Here is a 23,898-nt window from a genome sequence, read left to right as displayed (position 1 = left end):
GAGGAGAATCCAGGGCTTTCCGCCCAAGATCTCTGAGTCCGGCCCTCTCCCCACCCGGCCCTGCACTGCGGGCTTGAGGGTTTAGTCCTGTTCCTTCTGTCAGTTGCCATTCAAGACAATCGGCCCCGCCCAATTATGGTCCCACCCCTATTTTCCCTCCCTTCCCGCCAGACCGAAGTCCAGACCCCGCCCAATCAGCTGTGGGCCAATCCGACCATACCTACCGGGTTGGCCACGCCTTCGGACACGCCCATTCAGACCAGGTCCAATCATAGCCATGTTTGCCAATGCTTCAGACCCGCCCCTGCCCTGTCCGGGTCCCGCCTTCGCCAGCCGAGATCACGCCCTGGACACGCCCCTGGGTGGATTAGTCCAATCAGGCCCAGCTTCAGACCCTGCTCTAGAGGGCCCCACCCTCAGCCCCGCCCCGCCTTCCCGCCTCCTCTCCGGGCTCTGGTGGCGGCAGCCGACGACTTCGCCAGACGCGCACAGCTGCAGCCATGGCGGTCACCACGGAGGGCGCCCGCAGGAAGGAGCGCGTCCTTTGCCTGTTTGACGTGGACGGGACGCTCACGCCGGCTCGCCAGGTAGGACCCCGACACTCGCAGGCGCCCAATCGGGAGTGGCCCTGGGACACTTCCAGCCCAAAGGTGGGCGCCTGCAGCGGCGTGACCTCCGGCCAGCCCGGGAAGGTGGGATGCAGCGGTTCCCAGGCCTTGACACTCCGCGGCCGCCTGCCGCGAGTGATGGGGACCCAGTCCCCCACGCCACAGCCCCCTGCGCGTCTGTGCCCACGTTCTGGCTGAGGCAAGTGAACTGGATCCGGTTCTGTAGGTGGCTGCGAGCGGGGCCCCTGCTCCCCTTGCTCCCAGAGGCTGGGGCCTGACCCCAGAACCCTCCTTCCTGCCTGCCCCGCGGTGGTTACCCCTCCGTTACAGCCCGTGAACACACGAGCAGCCCAGAGCTGCATCGGGACCCCGGTTCCAAGAAGAGCTGGGCTCCCACTTAAAAACAAACGTCAGAGTAGCCATCTGGTGGGAGGACAGCGGATCTTGGTGCCCTCGCACCCAGAGTCTTGCAGGGCTGTGCCTGGGACTGGCTTCCCCGGGCCCCTCTGCACTAAAGCCCTTCACCCAGTCCTGTGTGACCATGTCTCCTGGAGATCCTGAGTGAGGTCGTGGCCTCCGCCCACTGGACGGGAGAGAGCCTGCCTGAAGCTGGTCTGAGAGGACCCAGGTCAGACATACGGTGGAGGATCCCCTTCAAAACGCATTTTATCCCAGTGAACTCCTGACTCCAGCTCTACTCGCAGCCACCTAACTTTTGGGCCCCACCTTAGTCAGGACCCAGACCCACGCTACCCTGCAAGCGACTCACGTCTGGCCTGCTGTAGCCAATAGTCAGCCACAGATCCACCGAGGGTGCGCCAGATGCCAGAGATGGGGATATTGGGTTACTTAGCCTAAGGGCCACACCCCACCTCAACCTCTGAAATGGCCAGGGGACTCCTGGAGAAGTCAGATTGGCCTGGGTCCGCAGCCCCCAGGGACCAAGACCCAGACAGGGTGGATTCAAGGCTGCAGAGCAAGCCCACTTTCTGCCTCTCCCTGCCTCACCCTTCACTTCAGTCACAACAAACCGCAGGCCAGCCCTGCGCCCAGGGCTTTTAAAAGTTAAATTTTAATTATACACTTACTCAGGAGTACATTTTCCCGGTAAAGAAAGAAAACAAATACAGAGAAGGTTAAAGTCCCTGCCACAGGCCCAGGCGGGGCCCCTTCCTCAGCCCAGGGCATGGTGTGGCCTGGCTGCAATCCTCCAGAGCTTAACCTGGTTCTCTTGGCCCAGAGGGAATATTCAGCGGTGTGTTAGATACCATTTCTTGGGCTTTTCTGATCCATCCATTTCTTTCCTTCTTATTACTTTTAATATTGTGGTTTCAATGAAAGTTGGAGCAATCTCTGTCCCACTTGTTCTGTGACTTTGATTGCATCTCCACAAAGTGTCAGCCTTCTACCCATTTTCCCCAGGCCTGCTTTCTATTTACCGTTTCCCCATCCTTTCTGCATTTTCTTTGCTTTGGACCAATTGCTGCCCTTCTGGTCTTCATGTTCTGATATTGTTTACTTTATAGACCTCATTTACTCCCCTGAAAGGTGCCTCGGGGAGGGAGGAGGTATGCTTTCTAAGGTAGAAGCGCATCTCAGAGGTTTCACCCGACTCTGAGCAGACCACTAAGTCTGATTGTGTTTTTGTTTTTACAGGATATTGAGTTTTATTGATGCTTTACTTTTCTTTTTTTAATATGATCAGTTTTATTGACATAAGGTGCATAGTATACAATTGAATAGTTTAATGATATTTAAGAGTTGTGCACCCATCATTACCATCACTTTTAGCACCTTTCTTTTCTTGTACTCATTGTTATTAGCTCCTCATTTCCCCCCAGTTTTTCATGCTATAACCTTAAAGTATTGATCCAGGTACTGCCTCCATACACTTTCCTGTCCTGGATTTCATATCAAAAAAATACTGCCACCAACAAACTAAAACAGAAAAACTTCAGTGGAAAAGAAAGCAGGAAATATTATAAAGGAGAACAAATTTGAAATGGGTCAAAAGGGAGAACAAATGTAGTTCATATGATTGAACTATTGAATTGTATGATATATAAAATTTATGCCAATTAAAATAATTTTAAAAGGGAGTACAATGACAAGGTGTTAACATAATCATTTTTTAAAGGTTTGAACCAAAAAAGGGTTATTGAATGGGATACTTTGGAAAAGGAGTCCAGAGGGCCCTTAGCTAGTCTAAAAGGCCTGGATAAACATAATGCTAGACCTTCTATTGGCTCGTGGGAGCCCTAGTGGGATAGTGGTTATGTCGTGGGAACCCACAGGGGATCCCTATGAGTCAGCATTGACTGCATGGCAGTGAATTTTCAACATAATCATTTTAATTTAAACTATGTTTGCATTCATTTACCAGGGGCTTATTACACATGGAGACCTTACAAGTGGTTTTTGGTCTTTCACTGTCATCCCTAGCCTTCTGCAAAACTGGGTGCTCTCATACTGTTCCCTCCTCCAGATTTGTATTTTATTGTCTACAATCCTTGGATCACACAGGCTGATGTGCTTCTGCTTGGACTTAGCTGACACCTCACTTAGTTGTGTGCTTGTTTTCAGACAAGACTTTAAACTCAGTCTGGTCTTTTTGATGAGTTTGGATTTTGCTCTGCCCTTGTCTCTTCGTTCTGGCTCCCTTCTCCTGTCATCCCAGGCAAGCTCTCGGTGGTTCTGCTGATCTCGGGTTAGTAATGACAGGTTCGTTGTGCTCCATTAGCCCTTTGGGCAAGTTGTTTCCTGGGGGCTTTGGTTTCTTTGGGCTCTGGACAAGAACAGATTAGACCAACAGCTATAATAACTTAAAGACCGCTCACCATCTTTTACTTTAATGAGTCGTGTTATGCTGTTTGTCCTCCTCCAACTTTCGACAATTCAGTGTTTTGGACTCTTCCATGCTGGACGGGCGGCGGTGGTGGTGGAGCCTGCCTCGAACCCCTTCTGACTCACTGGTCTTACAGGGCAGGGCTGAACTGCCCCAGAGTGTTGGCTAGGCTGTGAAGTTTTTAAGGGCATTGGCCTGCAGGGATTTTTTTTCCCTGCAGAGTGGCTGGTGGGGGTAGATGCCCCCCCCCCTTTAAGCAGCCAGGGGCTGCACCACTAGGCCTTTTTGTTGTAATCCTCCCAAGCCAACACAACCCAGTCCGTTGCCCTCAGGTCGGTTCTGATCCCAGCAGCCCTGCAGAGTAGAGCTGCTCCTTAGGGCTTCACAGGTGGCATCTTGGCAGGAGCAGGCAGCCTCATTTTCTCCCTGAGCGGCTGGTGGATTTGAACGACCGACCTTGCAGCCTAAAGCTTATTCCTCTGCACCCCTGGGTCATTTCCACCTTCCTCGTTTTTAGAGTGCTTTGGAAACTGGAAATAAGGAAATTGATTCCCACAGATGGAGGCCCCATGGGAAGGTCTCTGTTTACTCTGGGACAGAATCCTGATCACAGCTCTACCAGCGCTGCCTTTCTAAGCTTCTGGGGCATCCCCACCCCTCCACCCTGCCCCATTTGCACTCCCTTCTCTCTGTGACATCTGCTCTTTTTATATCTCAAAAGTCCTTGGGTCCTGTACTGCCATGGCCTCATTAACACAACAAAGAAAACCAGCCAGTTTCTCCCCCCACCCCCAAATGAGATTGCCTTCCAATGGGGTTACAGTCTCAGGGATAGAGAGGTATTAGGATCCCAACACTTTTTTTTGGGGGGGGGGGGCACATGCTGGCAGGAGGTAGAACACCAATTGACAGCATTTAAATTGGTTGCAGGTGTTAGCTCTTGATAAATCAGACCTCCTGTGAACTTCCATGGACACCTGGGCAAGAGAATTCCCATGCCAGGAATCCAGTTGTACATTTCCACTTTAGTCACTCTCACCCCACTACCTTCCAGCGGCTCCAAAAGGCCCTGCCGTCCCCATCCTTGCACACCCAGGAGACAGTCACCTTAATGTCTTGCACCCTTGAATTTATCAGCAGGTGGGTGGGAGTAACAGCAGATTCCTTCCTATTTCCCTGGTGGGGAGTCTTTGCACCTCATCAATCACCAATGAGAGCCCCAGGATGGTGCTCTTTTGGGGGGTGGGGCTTCAGGTTCATCCAGAGGTGCTTCAGCATAAAGGCCTGGCAGTCCACTTCCGGAAGGAACATCAGCCACTAAGAACCCCATGGCACACAGCTCTGCTTTGACACGACAGGTGTGACGGGTGTTTGGGTTTTGTTGTGTCATTGGGTAGCAGGCAGGCCGTTCTGACTCATCGCCACCATGAGTCCAACAACAAGACACTGGCCTGTCCTGCAGCTTCCTCAAATCCGGGCTGTGGGTGAGTCCGTGGCTGTAGCTGCTGTGTTATCCCATCTCCTTAGGGATCTTCTCTCAACTTTACAAAGCACGGCATCCTCTGCTAACCCCTCTGAAGTACCTGAAAGGAAGTCTTGTCATCCCCACTTCTGAGCAGGTTCTGGCTATAGCCACCAACCAACTCACGCCGTTGAATGGATGCTGACTCCTAGTGACTCTGGAGGGCAGGGTAGATCTGCCCTGTCCAGTCTCCGAGACCAGAACTCTTTACCACCACAGTAGGAAACCCAGTCTTTCTCTTGCAGACTGACTTATGCTATGGCCTGATGGCAAGACAGGTCAGGTGTAAATGTTCTTTGTCAGCATCGTAACTCAAAGGTTTTCTTTGGGCTTCCGTAGTTCGCTGGTTCATTTGTCCAGGGTGTATGGTGTTTGGGCTTACTCCCTGGTTACTTGCTTGTTCATTTCTGAGCTCTCTGGATCCTCATCTCATTAAATCCTGACCCCTCCTCCAAGTGGTTTCTACTGTGACACCCATTTTACAGATGAGAAAACGGAGGCCCAGAAAGGCTAAGCCATTTGTTCCAGGTCATCTGCTAGTGAGGGTCTTGAGCCCATGTTTGAATCCAGGGATCTGGGCTCCAGGCCATGCATTAGTTGAGGCCGGAGGAACAGGGGATCCCTGGGTTTGGAGGACCAAGTAGAGGTCAGAGACTAACTGACATGGGATCTTGTGTGTCCCCCCCCTCCCCCCCGCCTCCACCAAGAAAATCGACCCGGAGGTGGCTGCCTTCCTGCAGAAGCTGCGCAGCCGAGTGCAGATTGGTGTGGTGGGCGGCTCTGACTACGCCAAGATCGCTGAGCAGCTGGGTGAAGGAGATGAAGGTAGGAATGGGCCAGAGCAACAGCCGGGGGCATGGGGTTTGAGAGCCTCTGGGGAATTGGGGGGATCCCTGAAGCAGCCTTGCTTCTGTGGGTCAGAGGGAGTGGAGGACAGGGCTCAGCCTCTCATTAAACAATACTGAGCACCTACCGGGAGTCTGGCTCGGTGCTAGGCTCTGAAGACAGCTAGCTCAGAAGCAACAAAGCCCACAGAGAAGAAGCACACAGCCTAAGTGAATACAAGGTGTTGAATGGACCAGGTAGCAGACACCAAAGAACAAAAACCATCATTGTGTGATCACCTTCCTCACATAAACGCTGAAGACGAATGTGTGCATTAGCAAGTGTGGTGAAGGAGGCTGATGGTGCCCGGCTATTGAGAGATATAGCGTCTGGGGACTTAAAGGCTTGAAAGTAAACAAGCAGCCTTCTAGCCCAGAAGCAACAAAGCCCCCATGGAAGCAGCACACCCACATGTGTGATCATGAAGGGTCGAGGGGACCAGGTTTCAAACAACAAAGGCGGGGGGTGGGGGTGGAAATCACATCACCGTGAATGAGGGGAGCGTGTGATGGGGACCCAATACCCATCTGTAGACAGCTGGACATCCCTTCCAGAAGGGTAGTGGGGAGGAGATGAGTCACTCAGGGTTCAGTGTAGCAACAATGAAATTCAAAACCTTCCTCTAGTTGTTAAACGCTTCCTGCCCCCAATTATCATGATCCCAAGCCTGCCCTGCGGACCTGGTTAGACCAGAGGATGCACAGCGGTGCAGTAGGGATCTGAAAACACAGGGAATCTAGGACGGATGAACCCCTCAGGACCAGCAGTGACACCAGGCGGGAAGGGGGTGTAGAAAGGGAGAACCAATCTCGTAGATCCATGTGTAACCTCCTCTGGGGGATGGGCAATGGGAAGGTGGGTGTGGGGAGACGCCGGGCAGTGTAAAATAAGATGAAATAATAATTTATAAAATATTAAGGGTTCATTGGGGAGCGGGGAGGGAGATGGGGGGGGGAAACGAGCTGATTCCAAGAACCCAAGTAGAAGGTGAATTTTGAGAATGACGAGGGCAATGAATGTATAAGGGTGCTTTACTCAATTGATGTATGTATGGATTGTGATAGGAGATGTATGAGCCCCAATAAAATGATTTATGAAAAGAAAAAAGAAACAGCAGGGAATAAAACTGACACCACCCAAGCTCAATTCCAGTCTCCTCTCCACCACCCCACCACATTCCAAGTGATCACTTCCCACCTGCACAGAGGTGCTTGCCCGTGTTTCCTGCATGCCCTCCTGCCCCCTCCCGTCAAGACCCCCTTCAGCAGGCTCAGTGAGAAGCTGTGGAGCAGAGTGGGGAACGGTGCCTCTGCTGGGAGGTCCAGGAAGACTTCCAGAGGCGGGCGCAGGTTCTTGGTCCCCAGGAGGGCATTTCGGGCAGAAGGACCTGGATAAACAAAAGGCCAGGGGGAGTGACTGGTTTGGGTGGGAGCAGACAGCTGCAGAGGAGAGGAGAGAGGAGATGCAGAAAGCAGTTGAAAGCAGTTGAGGTGGAGCCAGTGGACTCTTGAATGCCAAGCCCCAGAGCATGAGCTTCATCTCCCTTGTTGGTGGGATGGTGCAAATGAGAACTTGGCTTCTAATGAACGGGTTGAGAGTTCAACCCCAGCCAGAGGCATCGTCAAAGAGAGGCCTGGCAATCCATTTCTGAAAGGTCACAGCCAGGGAACCCTTGGAAACAGGTCTACTGTGCACACGTGGGGTCCCTGAGCTCCAGAATCGACCCCTGGCGGCTGGGTGTGTGTGTTTGGCTTGGGGGGTCCCAGTCAGACTGCTCTCAGTCTCTGTCTTTCTCCCCTGGGTCCTGAAGTCATCGAGAAGTTTGACTACGTGTTTGCTGAGAACGGGACGGTGCAGTATAAGCATGGACAGCTGCTCTCCAAGCAGGTCAGTGTCCCCTGGGAGCCGCAGGGCCCAGCCCAAGCAGGCCACCTACCCTGTTCACATAGCATAGATGATCCTGGCTGCTGGTCTCTGCTTTTTCTTGAGTCTTTATTCCTGTACTGATTTGCAAATGACAAACTAATGCTTTGTTTAAACCCTTACTGTGAATGAAACTGCCACAAATTAGACTCAAATCATAAAAATCCTAATCATTCTTAGCTCACTCTTCACCTCTTTTATGGTGACTCTATTGAATCCCCTTTTCTTAACTCATTTTAATAAAAGGTGACTTAATGGCTTAACTTCCAGCCCAACTCCCCCACTGCCACCCAGCCAGGAAAAAACCCAACACAGGCCCATTAGAATTCACCACAAACTCCAGCCCAGACGACAAAGCATGGAGTCCCAGCAATTCCCCCGAGACCCCAAGAGGGATCACACTGTGCCCCTGTGCCCTGGGGGGTTTGCTGCTCCCCTCACCTGTGCTGCCCCGGGTGGTGGGGAGGGGCGCCTTGGAGTCCCAGGGTTCGGGCAGCCCAGCTCTGTTCCTAAGGGAGCACACCTGGGTCCCTTCCCAGACCCTCCAGAACCACCTGGGGGAGGAGCTGCTGCAAGACTTAATCAACTTCTGCCTCAGCTACATGGCCCTGCTCAGGCTGCCCAAGAAACGGTGAGCGCCCTCCCACTTGGCCCCACCCCTCCTTGGAGGGAGGAGAGGGGCGAGCCCCTGGCTTGGTGGGTGGGTCCCTGTCCAAGGTGGGGGCTGGTGCAAACACCACAGGGTGGTCCTCATTCTGGCTGCCACTTTGCCCACCAGGGGAACCTTCATCGAGTTCCGGAATGGCATGCTGAACATCTCCCCCATTGGCCGGAGCTGCACCCTGGAGGAGCGAATCGAGTTCTCAGAGCTGGACAAGGTGACACCTCCCACCCTCAGCCTTAGGTCTGGGGAACAAGAAGTGGGTTTTGAAGGAAGAACAGGCTCACATGACCCCCCTTTGTGTGGCCGTGGAAACTGAGGCTCACGGAGGGAATAGCTTCCTGGCAAGGGTCACACACCTCTTCCCCTTGTTTCCCGGAGGGGTTCACCTGCCCCCCTGGATGCTTCTCAGAGCCTCCCAGCTCACTGCACCCCACCCTGTGCCCTGCGTCTTTCCCGCTTGACTCCAGAATAAGCCGCACTCACTGCGTGGTGTCGCTGTGAGGCCTAGCCGCTCCAGGACAGGGAGAGCTGTCCCCTGTGAGTCTACAGGCTGACTGAGTTGATGAGCCTCATCTTTCTCCCTTGGAGGGGCTGGTGGCTTTGACCTTGCAGCTAACAGTGCAATGTGTAACCATTACATCTCCAGGGAGCAGAAAGCCCCCCACCCCAACCTGTGTAGTTTCCAGTCTCAGCTACACCTCCTATTTGCTGAGTGACCTGGGACATGTGGCACTGCCACGGTCCCTCCGGCTTCTCGTCTGTGGAATGGGTCCCTTTGAGGGCAGGGGGTGGCCTAACTCTCAGGGGGACCTCCCTAAGGCAGGCCCACAGGCACCCTGCCCCACCCCACCCCCTGCCTGCTGGTGTCTTCCCCAGTCTGCCTGCCCCTCTGTGGTGCTGGAGGGAAGTGCACATTCCCTGCCTGTGTGCCCAGCTCCATCCCAGCCCAGATACCACCTCTGTCTCAGGACATGATAGTGCTTCAGCCCACACCCTGAGGGAGGGACGGGATGGGGCCCACTGAGCCTTTGCCATTGCTTGGGCTGCAGGAGGGTGGGGTTGGAGTGGCAAACTCCAAGCCTCTGTCCCCATCAGTCGGCACACCAGCCCAGGGCACACAGGAGCTGGGTCTCGGACTGGGCTGCTCTGTTACCCACCAGGCGATCTCCTTCTGCCTCCTCAGGGTGATGGGTGGAGTCTCCTGACTCTGTTTATAGATGGGCTGCTGAGTCTCCTGGTTCTGCTGGCCACTGACTCCCCAGGCCAAGCTCAGCAAATGCCCCCGTCTCCCAGCGGGCCCTTAGCTCCTCACACACATGTCTCTGGACACAGCAGAGCCAGCAGCCCTGTCCTGAAGGGACGCTGACAGACTCGGGGGTGGCCCCAAGACCTCCCGCTCCCCCATGTGCCCTGGCCCAGTGAGTGAGCCTCAGTTTCCCCACTGTGGGACCATGGGACCCTCTGAGCCTCAGTCCGCTTCCTCCCCCACAGAAGGAGAAGATCCGGGAGAAGTTTGTGGAAGCCCTGAAAACCGAGTTTGCTGGCAAAGGCCTGCGGTTCTCTCGAGGTGAGTCCACCTGCAGAGGGTCTCAGAAGCTGGCCTGAGTCACCCACCAGGGCCACTGTCCTCTGACTGCCCACCCCTCCCCAAACTCATACAGCCCCCTCATTGCTCCTCAGGGCAGGTGGGAAGCCCAAAGCAGGCTGGGATTTGGATGTTACCTACCCAGAGCCCCCTCCCCTCGGGAAACCCCCACCGTCCATCCAGCTGACCATCATGTTGTACCCCCTGCTCCAAACCCTCCCAAGGCCTGTTCCTCGACTGGGGACCGGTGGCCTTGTCCCCGCGCACCTCCCACCTCCCTGCTCATGGCTCTGCACCCCAACATGGCTGGTGCCCTCTGGTCTGGAGCTCCAGTCTTAGTGCCCCTAAAGCCCCATCCCCTCCACAGAGCGGCCTTCCCTGGCCTGTGGGCTCAGCCCTTGGTGGCACTTATTCTTCCATCGGGGTCTTAGCTTACGTGAGGGTGAGGGTCCAGCCCCGGTGTCTGGCAGGAAGTGGGGACTCAGGGCTGTCGTTGAGGGTGGGAACAAGCAAGGGGTGTGACCTAGGCCCCTACCAGCTACTCCTCTCCCCTCCCTGCAGGCGGCATGATCAGCTTTGACGTCTTTCCTGAGGGCTGGGACAAGCGTTGCTGCCTGGACACCCTGGACCAGGACAGCTTCGACACCATCCACTTCTTTGGGAACGAGACCAGTCCCGTGAGTCGCACAGCCCCACCCCGAAGCCACTCAGGTCCAGAAGAGCACCCTCCCCGCCAGGAGGCACACAGCAAACCGCTGGAGCCGGCCACCCTCTGGCACAGACTAGAAGGCCGGAGTCCAGGGAGGGCTTACCCCCGACCCACAGGCAGCCCGGTGAGGGAGTAGGGGTAGCTCCCCGGAGCCAGCATGAGGGCAACCTGCATTCTTGGCTCCTTCTGTGCACAGGGTGGGAACGACTTTGAGATCTACGCAGACCCCCGGACCGTCGGGCACAGCGTGGTCTCCCCACAGGACACCGTGCGGCGATGCCGGGAGATCTTCTTTCCAGAGACAGCCCACGAGGTGTAGCTGGGGTGCACCGGCCCCATGATCTCAGCGAGAGAGCCTGGCCAGGTGTGGGCTGACGGGGGCTCTCCTCCTCCGGCCAGGCCACCTGCGCCACATGTTCCTGTTTCACGGTTCCCCAGACAAGGACAGGCCAGGGTCTGGGTGGAGAGCCACCCCAGCCGGTCAGCTCCTGGTGGGCCCAGCTCCCACCCCCCAGGGTCCAGCCTTGCTCAGGAAGGCATGTCCCCATCCTCAAACCCTGGGCCCCAGGTGCCAGCTGTGCTTGTCCGGACAGACAGTTTTCTGTCAGTGCCAGCAGAAGGCGTGTGATCAGGTGTGATAGCCAGCCCATCCCGTACAGTGGCTGCGGGCGACGTGTTTTAGAGGACTTTATTGTCACAAGTATTAAAGTTTCTGGAACAAGGTATTATGGTGTCATAGGAACTGTCTGAGCAGATGATGGGCACGGTCACAAGTCCTGCAGGGCCATCTCGGCAAGGATATGCCCATTCTGCCTGGGGAGCCTGGGCCTCCAGGGAGCCTCCCCCTGGGGCCCGGACAGACAGGCAGCTGGGGATCCAGGGTGAGTCACAGTTGAGGGTTTATTGCCAGTGTTAGGAAGGACCAAGGGGTCCAGGCGGCTAAGGGAGGGTTTCTGACTGTACACTGTTGGGGGTGGGGGACGCTGCTGCCACCCCAGCAGCCCCTGGGGCCTGTGCTGGAGCAGGGGCAGGCCCAGGGGTGACCTGGCACCAGGGTGGTTCCCACCAAGGGACCCAGGGTGTCTGGGCAGCTCAAGGACACTCCTGGCCTGGCCCCCTGGAGACCCAGTGGAGCCGGGTGGCAGGCGGATAGGGGGCGGGGCTGGCCAGCACATCTCTGCAGACCTGGGTGGGCTGCAGATATCGCAGCTGATCTTGACTTTGGGGTGCTCAGGCCCTTACATGCCGGGGACCCTCCCTCACAGTCATAGACTCATGTGCTCGCAGCTGATCTTGATTTTGGGGTGCTCAGGCCCTGCATGCTGGGGACCCTCCCTCCAGACTCATGTTCTGGGCACTTGGACCCTGAGTGTTTTGCAGACTGATCTCCTGCAGTCACCACTTTCCTTGGAGGCCCTCGGGAGGCTGTGACCCTCGGGTAATGCGTTCCCTGGAAGGGAGTGTGGGCTGGGCAAAGGATGAATGTGGGAGGTCAAGACCACCCCCTGAGGGGGGGCTGGATACCCTATTTCCATTGAAAGCCCCATAGTGCCCAGTGCTACACACACATACACACACACACACACACACACACACACAAAAGGGGTCACTGGGAGTTAAAAAAAACTCCAAGGTGCATCTGATTCGTGGACAGGAGGGAGCAGAGACAGGATCACCCCGGGCCCCAGAGGAACTGCATACACTCAGCACATGTACCGCATCACCCACAGGAAGTCCAGCCGAGGGGCTGCCTGCCCACAGGAGCTCGTGGGGCTTCTTCCCAGCATGGGGGCCAGTCCTGGCCATGCCTGGAGGGACAGGTGTCTGTCCAGGAATCTCAGCGGTGAGCATAGCTGGGGCAGAGGCTTTGTCCCAGCTGGGAGATGGGCCTGACCTGCTGCAAACCTCACCCTTCATGTGACCCAAGATGAGGGACACGGCTTCAGTTTGGGGGTTCAGGGTCACTGTCCAGCCAAAGAAGAGGTACCTGGCCTCTCAAGACACCCCCTTGTACTCCCAGAGTCCTTGGAGAGAGAGAAGGCAGGCCTGGCTTCCGAAGGGGCCACAGGGAGACCCCAGCCCAGCTTGGGGACACTAACAGTCTGCCTTGAGCTAGGGCCTGGGCCTGAGTGGGGCAAGGGGGAGGGGAAGACTGGGGGCAGGGGTCACGATGGCTCCCCTGAGCCCCAGCCAGGCCTAACGCAGCTCTTGGGCTCAGTGATAGGTAGAGAGAGGAGTATGTGGAGGAGGGAGGGACAGTGGAGAAGCGGAGGCCGCCCTGGTGACATCCCCCCAGCTCAGCACCTGGCCAGACCACAGCCGTCACAGGTCACAGGGATGGTGGAGGCACACGTCACGGCCACAAGCACAGACACACACAGACGTGCACACAGGCAGCCCGGGGCAGTAGGGACATGGTGGGGCTGGCTGCTGCCCACCAACCCTGCTTGATGCCCACTGCCCACCCGGCCAGCTGGTACTGGTACCACCAGCCTAGGAGCCCACCACCTGGCCAGACCACGTTTCATGGGGGGTGTGAGGGGCCAGCTGGGTGAGGACGACTTCCACGGCCTGGAACTTCTGGTTCTTGGGTGGGATGGGGCACATCTTGTAGGTCACCTCGTCCCCCTCCACTGGCACGTACTCACCCTCAATGCTGGTGGGAGGGAGAATGTCAGCCCAGCACCCAGCTTCAGCCCCCATTGCCCTCCCCACCACCACCCCTGGCACCAGGGGCTGTGCCAACCCTAGGCCCAGGACTCCCTCTTCCAGTCTGCCCACCAGGGTCCCCCCAGGCTGAAGCCCAGGGTTGTCCCAACTCCAGAGCCCCAGGCTTCCAGGTCTGAAAGTCCCCAGCCCAGTCCCTCCTAATCCCCCCACTGAGGAGAAAGGGGGAGGCTTTTTTTTTAGGTGGGGGCACTGCAGAAGGAGGTGGAGGACTCACTCAGACACATGCACAAAGATGTCCTCAGACCCATTCTCGGGGGTGATGAAGCCATGTCCCTGTGACCGCGAGAACTGCTTACAGACACCCTTGAACACGGGGCCAGCTGAGGCTCGTGCTGTCCTGTGGGGAGAGGAGGGAGGTTGGAGCTACGCCTGGGCACACACCCCTCCTTAGCCTCACAACCCCCTTAGGCTCTTCCTGCTAGAGTCCTTCCTAGGCCACAATCTACACACAGTCCTCACAGTGGAGGCTGGGCCACCCAGCAAGTGGGTCTCCTGGCTCTGCCAGTGCTTTCCAAATAACACCCTCTCCTGAGTTTGTCTACATGAGTTCCTGTTGTGAGGTCTCTGAGTGAAAGATATTCAACCTAGACTTGATTACCTCCCCAAATGAGGAGCTCACTACTTTGCAAAATAGCCATCTTCTCCCCACTCCTGAATTTATCTGCTACATCATCTTCCAACACCCCAGGCTGTGTCCTCGCCCCTAACCTTGCTGGTGCTGAGAGCTGAAGGGTAAATCTCTCTGAATTATGAACAAGCAGCTAGTGGGCTGGGCTTTGTCTTATCACTAACCCCCTGATGAAGAGCTTGCTGAATTTTTATGGAATTGATGAGTGGGTGAGTCAAGAATGAATCAAGACTTTAAATAGCTCCCTGTCCTTGGGCAGGACTGGGCAAGCTGGCCTGGGTGAAGGGCAGGTACTCACGCTGAGTAAGTCCTGGTCCGTTTGGTAGGTAGTGGGCTGGGAAGGTCCCGGAGCTGGACACTGCCCCGCTCCCAGACCCGGCTGCCTTCCCTGTGAAAGGGGAAGGTGGGCCAGATGGGGGACTTGGGGGAATGTAGTGGGGGCACAACGGGGGGCGATGTGGGCTCCGACGACGTCATGGTGAGGCCAGCAGGCGGAGGGCTCGGGCGTCCTTGCGGGCAGGGCTCGGCCTGGCCCTGCTCGGCAGCCTCACCAGCTGAGGGCTCCGTCTGCGAGGGAGAGAGGCATAGGTGAGTCTGGTCCAGGCTGGGGGACATTTGGCCCTTTGGGGCTTCTGTGTTCTTTGAATCCTCCCAGTTCAATTCTGGAGGGGGGTTTGGGGGCTAGGGGGATACTTTGCTGTGGGGGCGGAGTGGGTGTCAGGTGACACCAGCACAGGTGTTAGCCTTTTAAATCCCACAGGCCTGCTGGCTGGCTATCTCAGCTTTATCACCAGTCAGGTGGCAACATCACGGGAGCCGCTCACTTAACAGCAGAGACATGGTGGACGTCAGTCAGTCAGCCAGCCGCCTGGGCCTGGGCTTCCTGCTCTGGGAATGGACCTAGCGGTGCCTCTTGTTTCAGAGCGAAGCTTCCGTGACTCGGAAGTAAGCCTGGGCAGTGTTTTCCTAGGCCCGGTTGGTTGTCTGTAAAACAGGGCTGATGACGCTGACCACTCAGGGTAGCAGAGCCGGTGACTTAGTATGTATAAGTCCAGTATGTCCCCAACAAATCCCTATGATCACTGTTAATCTACAGGAACGCAGTCGGTGGCCTTCAGAAGACGACGGAAGGAATACAGTGCCCCACGCACACGCTTCCCTTCTCTACCCGCTGGGGTCTATCAAGCCTTAACACACACACACACCCCAAGAGATGCTGCCAAGGAGCCCAGAGAGGGCAGCTCCTGGGCCAGGCCAGGCTGTCCCAGAGCCTGGACAGGGGACCCCCTGGATACAAGCTCCCCTCCAGCTCCGTGCGACTGGGTCGTGTGGTGATCTACACACGGCGTTGCTAACCACACGGTCGGGGGTTCAAGCTCACCATCTGCTCTGCTGGAGAAAGAGGAAGCTTTCTGCTCTTGTAAAGTCTCCGAGACCCCCAGGGTCAGAGAACTCTGCCCTCAAGGGTCCATGTGAGTCAGACTGGCCTAATGGCAGTGAGTAAGGGAAAGAGTCTGGGCGGCCCGGTGGCTAAAAGCCAGGCTGCTGAAAAGGACACAGCATGACTGTTCATCAACAGGCTGGCAGTTCAAACCCACCAGCTCTGTCTCTTTGGGAGACACCTGTGGCTGTTACTCCCGGGAAAGGAGTCCTGGTGGGGGGCTGGAAGCTGCAAGCTCCGCAGCTGGACACCACCAGGCGCTCTGAGAAGGAGAAAGGCGGGCTCTCTACTTCCGTCAAAAGTGAGTCTCAGAAACCCCGAAGGGCAGCTCTGCTCTGTCCTAGCGGCTTGCTGCCTCAACCCCCTGGCAGTGAGAACAAGGTGCCAGTCCTGGAAGCCTGGGGGCCAGTTCCACTCAGGGGGCTGGGGGTGGGGCTCTATGAGTCAGGATCTGCTCAAGGTCAGCAGGACCTTGGAGGGCTCTTCTGCTGTGCTCAGTTTCACCCTCTGCAGCAATGGCACAGTAGCCCCTCACAGGCTGCGGGGAGGTGGGACAGCCTGTGCCTGTGGAATCTACAGAAGCCCCTGTGAGTTCCCAGTGGCTGATGGGGGGCATGACTGGTTTCCGTTCCCATCCCATACTCTGCCCTACCCAGCCATCCTCAGGGGTCTAGAGGCCCCTAACTACCGCAGGGGCGGGGTGGGGGATCAGCCCTCCCCGGAGCACCTCTGGCTGGGACCTCAGAGCAAGGGCACCATCATCCTGCAGGAGGGGGTTCTGCTCTCTGGATTCACACCCCCCAGGAGGGATGTGCTTGACATTCCTATCTCTTGGTGGGAATGCCCAAAGGGCGGGCTGTGCACACAGTGGGCTGGGCTGCTTGTTCCGAGGTTCCACAGGGGAGTGAAGTGAGCTCTCGGAAGAAGGGACTTGGAACACAATGCGCCCTGTGCCAGGAAAGCAAAGCCAACCGCTCAGGTCTGCTTCCATCCCACTGAAGTGACCCAAATAGGCCAATCTGCAGGGACAGAAAGTAGACTGGAGGCAGCCTGGGGCAGGGGGGTGGGCGACTGCTGATGGGTGATGAAACATCTAAAATTAGCTGTGGGAGCCGCACAAGTCTGACTCGACTGAACCCCGCTGGGTCTTCCCCCTGATGTGAGCGATACCTCCATAAAACTGTGATATCGAAAAGCAACCATTAAAAGGAAGAGCAACGAAATGGCCCAGGAAGCAGGGCTGGGCCCAAAGAATGCACCCTGGGGAGTCCCTGCACCCACCTGGGTCTGGGATGCAAGGTGGAGGGTGAGAGGCAGAAGTCAACCCCAACCAACTTGGGCCACCCCCTCTGCCGGTCTCCCCAAGGAACAGTTTTCTGGCCTTTATTGTTCTAGTCCGTGACAGGCCGTGCTGGGAGGTCGTCATGGGCTGAGGGGGCGGAGGCGGAGGCAGCCTGCAGTGGTCACCAGGGAGACACAGCTAAGCAGAGCCTGCTTGGGCCAGCTGGCCTCCCAGGCCTCTGGCAGTGGAAGTCGGGAAAGAGAGAAAGCTGTATAGATCCATCATGGCTGACTCACTGCTGTCCAGTGGAGGCCAACTTATGGCAACCCTATAGGACAGGGAGGAACTGGCCCCTCGAGTTTCCAAGACTAACTCTTTACAGAAGTAAAAAACCTTGTCTTTCTCCTGAGGAGCAGCTGGTGGTTTTGAACTGCTGACCTTGTGGTTCGAAGCCCAACACCTAACCACTCCCATCCAGGGCTCAGGAGTCCAGAAAAGAATCCCAGGTGGGCTGGGGGGGGGGGGGGGAGGTTGAGCATTGGGCTACAAACGGGAAGGTTGGTGGTTCGAACCCACCTGCTGTTCCAATCAGACGGATGAGACAGTAGGCATCTGGAAAGATCACAGCCTTTGGAGACCCTACTCTGTAAGACATCGTGTAAGATGCCACGGGTCACAGATCAACACCACAGCAGTGGGGGGTGGAGAGTCTGGTGGACTCACACCAAAGTGGAGGCCCGGAGGCGCCAGCAGCCAGAAGCTGGGAACCAGAAACTGGGCCTGTGTCCTCCGCACCCCCTCCAGGGGAGGTTGAAGGTACAAGGGGGCCCGCGTGGTGGGGAGTTCTGTGAGCCCTGAAGCTCTGAGGAGACCTACCCAGGGCTGGCGAGGGAAGAAAACCCTCCCTCCCTGCCATCCGGTGGTGCCCACTCTGCACAGCGAGGAGCCAGTTTAAGGCTGCCTGGAGGCAGACTTTGGGGGTCGCACAACCCTCTCACAGGGGTCACCTGATTCGTCACAGTAGCAAAATAACAGTGATGATGTAGCAACAGAAATAATTTTATGGCTGGGGGTCACCACCACATGAGGACCTGTGTGAAAGGGTCATGGCATGAGGAAGGTGGAGAGCTACTGCCCTAGGATCTCTCTGAGCCCCTGCCGCCTGTGGGAAAGGGGGCTCCCAGGAATGAGGTGCAGAGCGGACGGAGGCAATCTACGGAAAAACAGTGCCCACCCAAGCACGGAAGTTGTGCCTGGTTAACCGTTGAACACCCATCTTGAGACTCTCCCGTAGGATCAGCTCACAAGCAACCCAAGGCAAGCTCGCTCATCTTTGACTTAACACCGGAAGACCACCACGGAAATGACAAGGGCACCTGCTGGCGTTCACTGGTCTGTCCATGACCGGCTCAGCGTCCGGTTTCCCAGTGTCTCACCTTCCTACACACCGTAGAGCACGTCGCCCAGTCTGCAGGATCTTAAACACAGGAGAATTGGTTTTAACTGGCTGACGGAGCGCTCAGGAGGATGGTGAACGGAAGCTGCTCGGTGGCACCCCCTTTGAGTGGCGCCCAGGGCACATGCAAACCTGCGTGGAGTGGAGGGAGAGCCCGCTGGGCGGGGCCAGCGCCACCCCTTCCTCCTCAGCTCCCTACCCCACACCCCACAGCTTCTCCCTTCAGGTGTGGCCGGAGCCTTGATTGCAGCTCGTGGAAACGCAGCCAGAAGACCGACCCGGGAAGATGGCATGCCGCTGACTCACTCACTGTGGCTACGTCACCACGTCACCGGGAGAGACCGATGACCAGAGACGTGGTGCTTCTTCAAACAGAGGGTCAGCGCAAGTGAGGGAAGCCCCCAGAGAGGTGGACTGACCCTCGGAGGGGCTCCGGTAAGGCCAGGGGGGGCCCAGGTCTGGGCCACGTTCTGGGTTCAGGAGACGGGCGTGAGCTAGGGTTGACCTGCCAGCAGGTAATAGTCAGCACCTTGGCCTCCTTGGCCAGAGGAGGAAACGTTGTAGTCATTCAGGGAGGCTAAGCACTCACTCAAGCCCACACAGCTATCAGGAGCTGAACTAGGTCACGCGGGCTCGGGAGAGACTGGGGCCCACAGAGCCAGGTCCTGCAGGTGACTGACTTGCTGTGTGACTGTGGACAGAGCTTTGCGCAATCTGGGCCCTGGACTTGGAGGGGTTTCCTGGTGCCCAGCCACCTGGGAGGCCAAGTGAGGGGCCCAAGGGGAGCAGGGCAGAGTGTTGCTGTGGAAAGTGTAGGAAGGTTCCCTAGGCTTTTTCTGTCTGAAGGCGGGCCGTGCGAGGAAGTCTGTACAGAGGTTCTATTGCGTTGCTCAACCTCCCAGTTGCCCGAAGACGTCGGAATCCCAATGGTTTCCATTTCACAGATGAGGCAGTGGAGGCTCAGAGAGGTTCAGTGACTTGTCCAAGGGCACACAGCCGCTAGCTGGCGGACTCCCGATTTGCTGAGAGAGACACACAGCCCAGGGCGGACGCTTCCTCTCTCCATCAGCTCTGGGCACGCTCCTGTGGCTTCAGCTTCTTTGCTGGTTCTTGGGAGATCTCCCCTGACTTGGTACTCATCTTCCCCCTTCTCTGCTGCATCTGGATCCTTTAATCTCTCTTATACCTCAAAGGAGCCCGACTCAGGATAGACCCTACACTAATTCCCACCACAAAGGCCGCCCATTCCCAAATGGGATTCTAGCCACCGGCACAGCGGTGAGAATTTACAACACATACACCTTTTTTTGGGGGTGGGGGGTCAGGGAAGGAGGGGTCATGATTCAACCCATCACACTGCTTACGAGTATGCGTTTGGTCCCAGGTGCAGCCACACCAGGACCTAGTGTTCCCAACAGAACCTCCCTGAGAAGTGACAGGGACAATTAAACTCCCCCAGGCACGGAGAACAGTTAGGTTTGAGAGCATTCATTTCAAGTCACACGGAACTAAATTCCAGCTCCCTGCAGGATCTGTGTGCCATCTGGAGGTGTACCCAGCCCAGGACAGTGCCCATCAGCACCAGCAGGAGGGGAGAGAGGACAGCTCAAGGCCCTTTGAATCCTGGCTCCACTGCCCGGGCTGAATGAACCTCAGTTTCCTCAACTAACAAATAGGACCAATTATAGCACCCTTTCTTTGATGGGCGGAGCCAGGCAGAGGTTGGCACTGATTCACCTGTGCGTGAGCATGGGTGCCTTCCTGGCCCTCCCAGCCAGGCCTGTTTTCCTGCTCCTGAGTGCAGGCTTTGGCCAAAGCCGGCTGACTCAGTGATTCTGCAGAGGAAGGGGCCAGCGGAGGTCAACAGAAAATGCAGCCAGGACAGGAGGCCACGCCACTTCACGGAGCCCAGGGGTTCCCGAGGGTGACTCAGTCCTGTCAGCAGGTGACAGTCACCTTGGGGCTTCGGCTCTGTGGCAATGCTCAGCTCCCCTTCAGAGCAGGGAATGGCTCCATCTGGTCAGCTCTGGGAGCCAGAGCCCAGAGGCGGGGCAAAGCTGCCACTGGATTCCTGGGCCATCCCTGAGCTGTGTGACCCAGGGCAAGCGCCTGCCCTCTCTGCACCTCCCCTTTCTTCACCTAATTTTTCTTCTCAGCTGCTCCCCCTGGCTCTGCCAGCCCAGCCCCACCCACCCCATAGGTTGTTCAAAACACACCCACCTGAAATGTAACAATGGCCAGGCAGGCACAGAGGTGGGAGGCTCAGCCTGGCCTCAATGGACCCGGGTCTGGTGAGAGAAGCAGCTCCCCTTTCCCCACCACATACAGTCAGGGGGGCCATTTAGTACCTAGAACTAATCCTGGCCATATCCCGAGCCAAGCCCTTCACCCCATTTCCTTACTTCATCCTGCAAACACCTCCACACAATCATGACCATTCATGTCCATCCCTGTTCTTTACAAGGGTAAACTGAGGCTTGCCAGGGACACACCACCTGTCTGGTGCAGGCTGGCAGGGGAACTCAGGCAAGCTGACTCCTGGATCCCTGCCTCCCTCATTCCGGAACCCTGAGCAACCCTGGAACTGTTTGAAAGGGGAGGAGGGTTAAGAAGTCCTTGGGCAGGAGGAGGACCACAATTCCCTGGAAGCTCCTGCCCCCACAGGAGAGCAGGGTGTGGGGGAACTGGGGAGTCAGGACTCAGGGGGGGGGTTCTATTTCTGGCTTTTGCGCTGACTCAGACCATGACCTTGGGTGAGTCACTCACCAGCTCAAAGCTTCACAACAACTCCCCCCAATAAAACACCCAAGCCCCCACCACTGGGAGCAGACCTGGGGCTGGGGATGAGTGAAATTACTTTAAAATAGGAGGGCAGGGAGCCAGGGTGAGCTGGGGGGCGCTTTCTGAGCCCTCTGGTCCTTCAGGAGGTGAGGAGACCACTTTGCAGACCCTGTCACATGCTGGCTCCGCCCCATCCCCGCCCGCACCCCAGCCTCTCAGATGCTCCTCAAAATACCTCAGAGCCCAGCTTTCCTTGTGGCTGGAGGTGACCTAATTAAGCCTGGGTCCTCCCCTCCCACTGTGTGTGTGTGTGTGTGTGTGTGTGTGCGCGTGCGCACGTGCGCATGCGCATGTGGTGTGTGCGTGCAGTGTATATGTGTGTGATGTGAGCTCATGTGGTGTGTGTGTGCATGTGTATGTGTGGTATATGTATGTATGTGGTGTGTGTTTGTGTGGTATATATATGTTTGGTGTGTGTATGTGTATAGTGTGTGTGCAGTGTGTGTGCATGTGTGTGGGGGGGTACCCCAGCCTGTGTGCATGTGTGTGGTGTGTGTTGGGGGTGTGCATGTTTGTGCACACGTGCATGTGTGTGTCAGGGGTGCTCCAGCCACACTCAGTTCTTTCTGAGTTCCTTGTCCCTTCTTCCTCCTTGTCACAGGCTCAGGCTGACCCGGGGGCGAGCGGCTGTGATTGAGGCCTTTGGTTTCTTTGGGAGTAGCCCCGCCTCTGCTTGGCTGTGTGACCCTGGGCAAGTCACCTCCACAGGCCCAGTTCCCCTCCCTCCTGCGGGGGTAGGGGGGGGCAGTGGCTGGCCAGAGCCACCCAGAGCACTGGCCTGAACTGGGAAGCAGGGTGAGACCCGAGCTAACCTGGTCCCCACATGCCATGCCTCACCTGGTGACCTTCACCTTGATGGGTCTGGGGCAGGGGAAGAACCCTTACACACATCTGCCCCCATGCTGCTGCCCTGCACGGAAGACTGCCCCCATCTCACCCCTCATGGTTGGGCCAGGGCCAGCCTAGACAGATCCTATGCACCCTCTGCTGACTGCATCAGGCAGGCCTCTGGGACCCTTGTACCCCCAGGAGTCTCCTCCCTGGCCTCAGCATCCTGAGCATGGCCCACCTTGTTTCTTCAGCCCCAGGGGAGGCTCTGGTCAAAAGGACCCTCCCCGTATCCCCCAACTCGCTTCACTTTATGGCTCTTTTTTTGCAGGGCCTGGGGTGGTAGACAGACTGGCCATGGCCATGGGACGGATATGTGAAAAGAGCTCCAAAGACACAGCAGGGCGGGGCTAGAAGGAGGGAGCATCTAGAATTTGGAGGGCCCAGAGGCCTCTAGTAAGGATTTGGGCTGGGGAACCAGCTCCCATCCCCGCTCAGGGCGCCAGCGATGGCGGGTTTGTGTGTGTGTGTGTGTGTGTGTGTGTGTGTGTGTGTGTGTGTGTGTGTGTGGCTGGAGCCCACCCCTTTCCTGAGAGAGGCCCCCATTGGATGCCATCCAGGCGGGCACAGTGCCAGGCTCGCCCAGAGGTTGCTCCCCCCTCCCCGTGGCCCACACTTCCTCCTCCCCTCCCCCAGCCTGCAGTGTTCCCTTCACACTCCTCCGTATTTATTATTGTTCTCGGTGACCCCTCCCCTCTCCCTGGGAAGAGCCTACAGGCTGGCAGCTTGGCAGGAACCTGCTGTCTCCCTTGTGGGTGCCAGCATCACCCCTTATCTCCTCCTGGGCTTCCAGGCCAGGGTCAGGCCACTCCAGGGCTACCCTGAGCCCTCACATCCCAGCAACCCCAACAGACCATGGTGGTTTATCACCTCTGCCGCCCCGCCTGGGGGCTGCGCCCTGGCAAGGGGGAAGGTCAGGGAGACTGGCAGGGAGAGGCGTGGCCTTGGGGAGGTGAGGAAGGCTCCATCAGGGCAGCTCCAGCTAGGAGGGGAAATAATAACCGGGAGTCACCACGCCAAGCCAAGCCAATTAACACAATTGTCCCCATCGCAGTGGGTCAAAAATAGGAGAAGGCAGCTGCTCTGTTTGAGTCAACTGTCTACTGGCCCCAGCAGGTCCTTCCCGTCCCGGCCCCAAATTCCAAGGATGCTCCTCAAATCCAGTCTCCCTGCATCTGCCAGGAACACCGGTCCTTCTGGTCTTCAGTCAGTCTCCCCTGTTCCCAGACACTTGGGTTGGCAGGTGTCTGCTGTTCTTTGCCTCCTAGTCAGACAGAGTCTCTCTCTCTCTCTCTCTCTCTCTCTCTCTCTCTCTCTCTCTCTCTCTCTCTCTCTCTCTCTCTCTCTCTCTCTCTCTCTCTCACACACACACACACACACACACACACACACACACACACACACACATTCCCTACACAAGCCTCCCCAAGGACAGAGGGAAGGGAGAAGGGATGGAGAGAGGCATAGGTGAGCTTCTCGGTTCCCCTCCTCCAATGTCCCTGCTTAAGCTGACAGGGCTGGTCCAGCCCCCAGGGGAAGTGCTCACCTTCTCGGCTCTAAGATGCTGTACCTCCCTCCTTCAGCCCTGCCGGCCTGCCCCACCCAGCCCCTTACCTCTCCTGGGCAGCTGGGACCAGCTCTGGTCTCCTGCACCGCGTCAGCACCCAGCCTCTCCCTCCGGCGGCGCAGGGTGCTGGCAGCAGGGGGTGGGTCTGAAGGCAGTGCCGCGCGCGTGGTGTGTGTGTGCCTCTGTGCGTTTGTATGTCTCTGTGTGTGAGCATGCAGCACCTCGGCCCTCACTCCCTCACACACGCCTCCCTCCTGACGTCAGGGAGAGGAGAAGGGAGGGACTGGGGTGGGAATTTGTACTCCGGCTTAAAGGGACACGGAG

The 23,898-nt window shown here is 57.0% G+C and overlaps 2 protein-coding genes across 2 annotated transcripts; one reads left to right on the top strand and one right to left on the bottom strand.

The window, feature by feature from the left end:
* Positions 1-452: 452 nt before the first annotated feature.
* On the top strand, positions 453-11,466 carry PMM1 (phosphomannomutase 1). The gene is made up of 8 exons (XM_075553642.1): positions 453-587; positions 5,683-5,800; positions 7,671-7,747; positions 8,323-8,414; positions 8,562-8,661; positions 9,939-10,014; positions 10,594-10,709; positions 10,938-11,466. Exons 1-8 carry the CDS (start codon positions 501-503, stop codon positions 11,058-11,060), a joined length of 789 nt encoding a protein of 262 aa, XP_075409757.1. The 5' UTR covers positions 453-500; the 3' UTR covers positions 11,061-11,466.
* Positions 11,417-23,753, bottom strand: CSDC2 (cold shock domain containing C2). Its single transcript, XM_075553643.1, has 4 exons — positions 23,622-23,753; positions 14,398-14,666; positions 13,686-13,808; positions 11,417-13,397 (listed from the first exon to the last, which is right to left on the bottom strand). Exons 2-4 carry the CDS (start codon positions 14,574-14,576, stop codon positions 13,235-13,237), a joined length of 465 nt encoding a protein of 154 aa, XP_075409758.1. The 5' UTR covers positions 14,577-14,666; positions 23,622-23,753; the 3' UTR covers positions 11,417-13,234.
* Positions 23,754-23,898: the final 145 nt, after the last annotated feature.

The sequence above is a fragment of the Tenrec ecaudatus genome, chromosome 6 (assembly GCF_050624435.1).
Source record: "Tenrec ecaudatus isolate mTenEca1 chromosome 6, mTenEca1.hap1, whole genome shotgun sequence".
Taxonomy (NCBI): Eukaryota; Metazoa; Chordata; class Mammalia; order Afrosoricida; family Tenrecidae; genus Tenrec; species Tenrec ecaudatus.
Note: the sequence above shows the minus strand (reverse complement) of the source record. Positions and strands in the feature narration are given on the sequence as shown.